Genomic DNA, 9,051 nt, shown 5'->3' on the forward strand with positions numbered 1-9,051 from the left:
CTTGTACAATTTCTTAGGCCCTGCAATAAATCTCACGGTAAGTTTCCATGTTCCTTTTGTAACTGAATACCACAGACTTGAGCGGCAGAAGTTGACTTATGGAGCCAGAGCTCCACCGTCAGGCCACTTGCCCAAGGCGGAGAGGAGCAGCCTCAATCCTTTAACTAGACCTGCGGCTGCTACTCCATCAAAACTCCAGGTCACGTCTGCGGTCCACCCCCAGTCCCCGCTACCTGAAAATGGGACAGCTTTGCTCAGCTTTTGTCCTGGCAGAAATGCTGCAGGCCAGCTGTGAAGCAACATTACCTGTGAAACAAGTGACTGTGAAACCCCCAACCTGGGGAGAACCGGGGCTCCCGATCCCCTTCACAGGACACCAACGTCCCTTGGATGGAGAACACAGCCCTCCTTGTCTATCAGGTATGAGCCAAACGCAGGATGTTTTAGAAAGGTCAGAACGCATTTATTGACAGATACGTGTGTGAATAGAGCACGGGGCAGGAGGCTGGCAGCGACAGTCTTTTCCCACGTCTCGGTGGGCATCCCCAGCCCGTGCTGCACACTGTCCCTCACGCCTTCTTCCTCCTGCCTGCTCCCGCGGGCTTCTGCTGCTGTGGCTGCCGCCGGGCTCCGCTCTTCTTGCCGCTGCGCCCAGGCCGCTGCTGCCGGCGGCCGCGCTTGCCGCGCTTCGACTGCTTCTTGCCCTTGTTGGCAGCGGCCGCCTCGGCTTCCTCCTGCCGCAGCTGCTTGTTGACGGCGCGGGTGATGTCGAGCACCGGCTTCTTGCTGCCCATGTCCCGCAGCAGGTCCAGCTGCCGGCTGCGCTCGGCCGCCAGGTTGCCCAGCAGAGGTTCGAAGCGGCGCTTCTTGCCGCCGCTGCGGGAGGGCGGCTCCGCCGACTCCTTCGGCAGGCGCGGCTGGAAGCGGCCGAGCGAGGCGGTGGAGACGCGGGCGACGCGGGCGACCCGGCGCAGCTCGTCGCGGTCCTGGTGGCCGGTGGGGTGCAGGGGAGCGGCGGGCACGGCGCTCCCGGCGCGGTGGGCTCGGGCCAGGTTGCGCAGCCGGTTCAGCTCGTTGCGAGCCACCCGCTCCCGCTTCTCCCGCCGCAGCCGGGCGAACTGGTCCTCCTCGGGGTCGGCGCCCGCCGGCACCTCCGCCAGCCAGGCCCGGGACGGGTCTCCGCCCGCCCGCCGGTAGCCCCAGCGCCGCCGCCACTCCTTGGCCTGCTCGTCCCACACCAGCGAGGTTTTCTTCTTGCGGCGGATGCCCTTCAGCCGCGCGAACTGCTCCCAGCGCGTCGGCGGCCGCGGCTTCGGCGGCGGCTTCTCCCGCGGCAGGCGGAACGCGGGCTCGGGCAGCTGGGCCACCAGCGGGCCCCCGGCGCCGCCGGCGCGCTCGGCCGGCAGCTCCCAGAGCCGGGACACGAGCAGTTGCGTGTTGTCGCGGGCCAGCGCCCGCAGCAGCGCCTCCCGCCGCGGGCCGGCCCCGCGCAGCGCCGCCGCCGGCGGGGGGTTGCGGTCCACCGCCAGCAAATTGCCCAGGTCGTACTCCAACTCCAGCTCCTTTTCCACCGTGATGCTCCGCCGCTTCTCCGCCTCCTGCTCCTCGGCGGCCGCCAGGACCGCCTCCACCCGCACGGCCGCCATGGCAGCGGCTCCACGTGCGAGCGGCGCCGCCGCTGCCCCTGGAGCGCGGCAAAGCTCCGCCGGGTCAGCGCGCCGGAAGCGCCGCGCCCTTGCGGCGGGACTGGCGCAATGCCCGCCGGGAGCTGTAGTCCCGTCGCGCCTGCCCGCCAGAGGGAGCCGTGTGTCACCGCGCCTCAGCCCCTCTGCCAGGGGACACGCCGCCGTGGCTTATGGGCAGGCGCTTCCAGTCGCAGAATCGAAGAGTCAATTAGGCTCGAAAAGCCCTCTGAGGACATCAAGTGTAACCTGTGACCAAACCATCACCATGTCAACTAGACTGGGGCACTGAGTGCCACGTCCAGTCTTTCGTTAGAAACCTTTAGGGACAGTGACTCCACCACCTCCCTGGGCTGCCGGTTCCAGTGTTTAATCACCCTTTCTGTGTAGAAATTATTTCCAGTACTCAACCTGAACCTCCCCTGGTGAGGTTTAAGATTATATCCTCTTGTCCTGTCACTACAGTTGCCTGGCAGAGGAGGCCAAACCCCACCTGGCTGCAGCCTCTTTCCACCTGGTTGTAGGGAAGGATAAGATCACCCCTGAGCCTCTTCTTCAAAACAACCTCGGCTCCCTTGGCCGCTACTCATGGGACTTCACCTCTGGGCCCTTGACCTATGATACCCATGATCACCAACGATACTGATGAAATCCCCGGTGACTCCCAGACTAGGGTTGTGTGGTGAGAAAGATAAAGATTTTAACAAAGGGTCCAGGCCATTAGTTATTAGCAGTTAGTAGTTAGTTGTGGGTATCCTCTGTTCTATGTATCAATGTTATCTGTTAGTTATCTGTTTAATGTACTGTTGTACCCTAAAACCCAATCGTAAATGCACTGATTCTGTGGTTCGAATGTTACATTCATCCCGTCCCGTACTTTCCCTGCACCCCTACCTTAGTCTGTAAGCCCTGCTGCTCTCCGAGACACCGCCCACATACCAGCCTGCCCATCAACTTGGGGGCCTCGCCCACTCCTCGCCTGCTCTGGGCCTGTCACCGCCTCTATGCAAATCGAGTATAGCCGGAAGTGAGTTTAGAACCAAAGAACCGCTCAGAACAGCGAGCCCGATCAAGACCCGGAGAGACGGAATGCAGCACTGAGTGGGGAAAGAGCCAAGGTAGCTGCCAGTATCATCTATAAACACCGAGAGGAGTCGCCATAACCTCTGAAGTCCCTGCTAAGAGTCACCCCCCTAGACATTCGAGCCATCAGTGAGCCTAGGGACTCCCGTGAGGCGTGGCTTCCGGCTCTGCGACGACAGCGGCGCAGATCCGACGAGACCTCCTCCTCGGCGGTGTCCGGCTGATGCAGCGTGGGCAAGGGCATCCCTACCCCGAGCCGTCCCTCTGCTGAAATCACTAATAAAGGCATTAAAAAGGAGATAACATCGACTCCTGCCTATTTATAACAATTTTGGGGGCTCGTCCGGGATCGCCACGCCCAGAAGAGGACGAAGAAGGGAAGGCGCCGCCCATCTTCGAACTCCTGGGACAGCTGGCGAACATCGGACCCCAGCAACGAGGGACGCAGCATCGAGGAAGACAGCGCCGAGGAGCGCCGGCTGGTAAGTATAGCCGGTGGCGGGAGTGGAGGCGAGCGAGTGTGGTGTGAATGAGACGGGGGCCGGCAGCTCGGACCTCCGAAGCGAGTGTGGACCCCTTAGTACCGCGGTTCCGGGACTCCCGCGAGGGGGCCGGCCGGGAACAGGGGGAAGCGAGTGGAGCCTGAGCGAGTGAGGCGCCTCCAGGGGCATAGTGGGCCCCCCTCCGAACGGGCGGAGGAAACCTAGGGTGTGAGTGGCCCGTGTGAGGTTGATAGGCAACTGGTAGGAGGCCCCACTAGGGATCCCCCCCCACAAGGGTAGTGGCTGGGCCCTGAGGGCGGGTCAACAGGCTACCCGGGGTAGTGGCTGAGGCCCTGAGGGCGGGTCGGCAGGCTACCCAGCGAGCAAGGGCGGTAGGAAGCCCGTAGCGCGGCGGCTGGGGTCCTAAGGGCGGACCTACGGGCCGGCAACGAGGGGGTGCGCCGCTGATTTGGCGTAGGGTAGTGGGACCAAGAGTGCGAGCCTTACACTGGGCGGGGGTAGCTCAAAGGGGAGTTATGCTACCGGGTGTAAGGGACCTGCCCTGGCGGGGGTAGACGTGCAAACCGGACGGGAGTGTTGGGCGGGGGTACCACTAGGGTACGCTACCGGACACGTTGGGACCGTTGGGCGGAGGCGTCTACGCTATCCGGGGGCAGCCCACCGGCGGGCGGACAGGACGCTGTCCCGGGTGGGGGTGTGTGTGGTTAGGGAATTACTGAGGTGCGGGTAGTTCAAAGCTAGGGACAGAGTGAGTGTCGCACCGCGACGCACTAATCCTGGCTGCAGGCGGTGCCTGACACCTTGGGCCCCGGTCTATCGGCCGTCTGCGGGGATTAGTTTAGTGTGGCGTCGTGAGTAAGAGAGGGACAGTGGCTGGGCCCTGAGGGCGGGCCAACAGGCTGTCTGAGAGAGTGAAAGAGGGATAGTGGCCAGGACCTAAGGGCGTGCCAGTAAGCTATCCAGAGTGAATGAAATTTTAGATTTTAGTTGACAGTAGAGTATTTTCATTTGACTAAGTAAGAATGGGTGTGTGTGGAAGTAAGATCAGGAAGGAGAGAAAAGCGGGAAAAGGGAAGGTAGCTAACATCCCTTCTGATAGCCCACTAGGGAGAATGTTAGACCAGTGGGAGAACAATGAGAAAACTAAGAATTTAAACAAAGTGAAAATGATTCACTATTGCGTGGAAGTATGGCAAACCCTTAATCTACCCGGGGAATGGCCATGGTACGGTACCACCGACTCTTGGATGAGCTCACAGTTAAACCAATATTTGAGAGCCCAAGAGGAAGTAGACACAGAGCAGCTAAGGTATGCTGCTTGCTGGATGCATGTAAGATCAGGTACCGAGACAGTAAAAATTTGCAAGATGCAGGAAAAGGAAGGGAAAAATAAAGATAAGAAAGAAGAGAAGGGTCCTGTATGGGACCCCCTTGAGCACTTACCCCCTCCTCCTATTTACCCTGATCTACCCCAAGTCAGTCCTCAGACCCTTTCCTCACCAGTTTCCTCCCCTGTACCTAATTCCCCTTCCCCTAATTTTTCGGTAGATACGTCCCCGATGGGGACTAATTTTTCTATGAATGCCCCTCTAGTAGGTGCTGTGAATTTTTCTGGGAATACACCCCTAACAGTAACATCTCATAGCTCTAGTAAAAACCCCTTTTATAGCTTTGTAGCTTCTCCTACTCCTCCTTCAGTCTCGCAGCCAGTCTCTCCAAACTCCATACATTCTCCATCGCCATCTAAACTTCCTGTTCCACCTCGTAGCTGGGAGCTAGACCTTAACACCCCGAATACGGACCCCTCTCACAGTACCAACCTCATAGGGGCAACTGAAGTCCCAGAGGGACATAACTATAACACCCGGTCCAGAACTAAACTTTTCCCCTTAAGGGAAGTCCCGATGGGTGGAGTTGCAGGAGGGGTCGGTTTTGTAAATGCTCCACTAACAGCTTCAGAGGTGAGGAATTTCAAGAAAGAACTGGGAAACCTAGTAGAGGACCCTGTAGGAATATCAAATCAAGTTGATCAATTTCTGGGCCCCAATACTTACACGTGGGGAGAGATGAATTCGATTCTGAAGATTTTATTTAGCCCAGAAGAGATTAGAATGATTAGGACCGCCGGGATGAAAACTTGGGAGAAAGAAAACAGAACGGGTCCGCCAGGGGATTACAAATTACCAGTCGTAGATCCGAGGTGGGATCCGAACAGGGAGGAAGACCGGAGAAGTATGGACGACTATCGGAGTCTAATAGTTAAAGGTATAAAGGAATCAGTACCCCGAAGCAATAATACCAGATTAGCATTTGATAATATGCAGGGGAAAGACGAGACTCCCGCAACCTGGTTAAACAGGTTAAAGAGGAATTTTCAACTTTATTCAAGTATAGACCCCGATAGTCCCGAGGGTCAGGTGTTGTTAAAGACACAGTTCGTCACCAAGTCCTGGCCCGATATTAGGAGGAAATTAGAAAAAATAGAAGACTGGCAAGAAAAAGACGTAAATGAGTTGTTAAGAGAGGCTTTAAAGGTCTATCTAAGAAGGGAGGAGGAGAAAACCAAGACGAAAGCAAAGATAATGGTGGCTGTAGCAAGAGAAGCGATACAAGATCAAAACCCTCCCAATCGGAGAAGTACCAAGTCAGGGGGAGGAAAAGCCTTACCACCTTGGAAGACTCCTGGGAGGCCAGGAGAGGACAGAAAATGCTTCTATTGTGGGGAGGTTGGACACATAAGAAGAGAGTGTCAGAAATTATCCTTTGATGAAGCCATCACAAAAGAACAGGATGCCTTAGAGAAGCTATTAAAGGGCGAAAACAACGAGGATTAGGGGTGTCATGGGCTCTATGCACTAGGGGACCCGATGTACCACCGAGGTGAGCCCATAGTAAATTTTGAAGTGGGTCCCCAACACGAGGAATATGAATTTTTAGTAGATACTGGAGCAGACCGATCCAGTATTAGGAGGCTTCCAGTGGGAGTTAATGTCGGTTTCAGGAGAAAACCAACTTGAAGTGAGAACCACCAGCATTAAACTCCTGAATTTTCTGGGGAAAAAAGGGCTGAAAGTATCAAAAAAGAAATTACAATTCGTGAAACCAGAAGTGACCTATTTGGGGCATTTGATTGGCAAAGGATACAAGAAATTAAGCCCTGAAAGGATTGCTGGAATAATAGCAATACCTGCTCCAAAAACCAAAAGAGACATAAGAAAATTATTAGGCCTTTTCGGGTATTGCAGACATTGGATTGATGAGTACACCCAAAATGTGAGATTCCTTTATGATAAATTGATAAGTTCAGAGCTCATAGAGTGGACACAAGAAGATGAAAAACAATTAGAAAAAACTAAAAAAACAAATTGTCCACTGCACCTGTCCTGAGCCTGCCCGATCTGAAGAAAGAATTCGATCTATTTGTGAACACCGAAGGAGGAGTGGCCTATGGTGTGTTAGCTCAGGAGTGGGGAGGATGCAAAAAGCCAATTGCTTTCCTTTCCAAGATATATTTCCAAGATATATTTCCAAGATACAGGCTACCCCTCCTGTAGCCCGAGGGTGGCCAGCCTGTCTGCAAGCTGTAGCCGCCACCGCAGTGTTGGTTGAAGAGTCTCAAAAGCTCACATTAAATGGAAAAATTCAAATTCATACACCTCATGATATCAAAACAGTTTTGAGCCAAAAAGCCCCGGGGTGGGTAACCGATTCCCGGATCCTGAAATATGAGATCACTTTAATAAACTCGGAGAACTTGAGGTTAACAGTTTCCAAAAACCTGAACCCTGCACAGTTCCTCTCTGGGGAACCACCCCCAGATTTGGAGCATGATTGTCTGGAACTTATGAGTCTCCAGACGAAGGTAAGGGAAGATTTGGAAAGTACTCCCTTACCTTATGGAAAAAGGTTATTCACTGATGGATCATCACGAGTTCTAGAGGGGAAAAGGGTTTCAGGGTATGCAGTGGTAGAAGGATCCACCATAGAAGACATTCAAGTTCGAGAAACGGGAAAGTTACCCTCGAGTTGGTCCGCCCAACTCTGCGAAATTTATGCTGTAAAAAGGGGACTAGACCTATTAGGAGGAGACCGGGGAACTATTTACACCGATTCGAAGTACGCTTTTGGGATAGTCCATACCTTCGGAAAGATCTGGGAGGAATGGGGATATCTCAATTCAAAAGGGAAAGACCTAGTGCATAAGGAAATGATAAGATCAGTTTTAACGTCCTTGTTAAAACCCATTGAGATTGCTGTGGTACATGTAAAAGGACATCAAAAAGAAACCACATTTGAAGGGAAAGGGAACCAACTAGCAGACAAAGAAGCAAAAAGAGCAGCTCAAGACCCCAAAGGATCAATTAGAATATTAGCCTTAAATGAAACATCAGAGGAAGAGGGAGGGGAAGAGAAACCGAAGTATGATAGAACAGAATTAAAAGCGATCAAGGACCTAGGAATGAGGAAGGGAGAGCATGGGGAATGGTTAACTCCGGATGGCAGGAAGTTTTTGAATAAACCCCTAGCCAGAAGGATTTTAACCGAAATTCACGAACTAACCCACTGGGGAACCCAGGGATTATGTGATCATTTCTTAAAAGAAAACTTTTGCATAGGAATATACAGCATAGCAAAAGCCATAACGCAAGGGTGTACGATCTGCCAAAAAGTCAACCAACGGATAGCGAGGAAAGCCATACCTGGAGGGAGGGAACTAGCTCTGAGACCATTTCAGAGTATTCAGATTGACTTCACTGAGATGCCTCAAATCCAAGGGTACAAACATCTATTGGTCATGGTCGACCACCTTACTCATTGGATAGAGGCGTTCCCGACCAAAAAGGAAACAGCGGAAGTAGTGGTAAAAATACTCCTAGAGCACATAATCCCTCGGTATGGGTTAGTAAATAACATTGATTCGGACAGGGGAACTCATTTTACTGCTAAAATTCTGCGCCAAATTGTTAAAGAATTAGGCATAAATTGGAGATTGCACACCCCCTGGCACCCCCAGAGCTCAGGGAGGGTGGAAAGAATGAACCAGACCCTTAAAAACGTATTAACAAAATTAATCGAAGAAACACAGTTAAATTGGTTAAAGTGTCTACCCCTAGCTCTCCTGAGAATCAGAACTAGGCCAAGATCGGATATAGGGGCTTCCCCCTATGAGATGATGTTCGGGCTCCCCTTTCTTTTAACAACCCACAGCACCGGGGAATATATAGAAGGTGATACAGCCGCCCGAAAGTATCTACAGACCATCGGTAAAACACTAGAAAACCTCAGAATAAAAGGGTATATTCCTCAGACTTCCCCACTCGACGCTAACATACATCAAATAAATCCTGGGGATTGGGTTTTAATTAAATCTTGGAGCACTACCCCATTGACCCCAAAATTTGAAGGTCCTTTCCAGGTACTCCTAACCACTCATACCGCGGTACGCACTAAAGAAAGAGGCTGGACCCACATCACTAGAGTAAAAGGACCTGTGTCACCCCCAAGTGAACCCCCAGACCTAAACCAACCAGCTGACTCCTCCGATTGGACGGTAACTCCGCAACTGGACCCGCTAAAACTGACGTTTAAAAGGAAAACAAAAACTCAGTAAAAGACTGGAGCAACTCAGTTGAGCCCCAGAGACTGTTAAAAAAAAAAACCTGTGATTAAGAAATTAATTCAAGCGAAAGAAAGTTATTATAAATCACTTGCTGTTGTATTAAGTTTGAAAATTGTTAACATTGTTGTAATAAAGTTCAGTTAATGTTAAAAGCAGTTAAGCA

The 9,051-nt window shown here is 52.7% G+C and overlaps 1 protein-coding gene across 1 annotated transcript; it reads right to left on the reverse strand.

The window, feature by feature from the left end:
- Positions 1-441: 441 nt before the first annotated feature.
- Positions 442-1,682, reverse strand: RRS1 (ribosome biogenesis regulator 1 homolog). Its single transcript, XM_040075156.2, has one exon. The coding sequence runs from the start codon at positions 1,644-1,646 to the stop codon at positions 570-572; it is 1,077 nt and encodes a 358-aa protein (XP_039931090.1). The 5' UTR covers positions 1,647-1,682; the 3' UTR covers positions 442-569.
- Positions 1,683-9,051: the final 7,369 nt, after the last annotated feature.

This window comes from Hirundo rustica, chromosome 1 (genome assembly GCF_015227805.2).
Source record: "Hirundo rustica isolate bHirRus1 chromosome 1, bHirRus1.pri.v3, whole genome shotgun sequence".
Taxonomy (NCBI): Eukaryota; Metazoa; Chordata; class Aves; order Passeriformes; family Hirundinidae; genus Hirundo; species Hirundo rustica.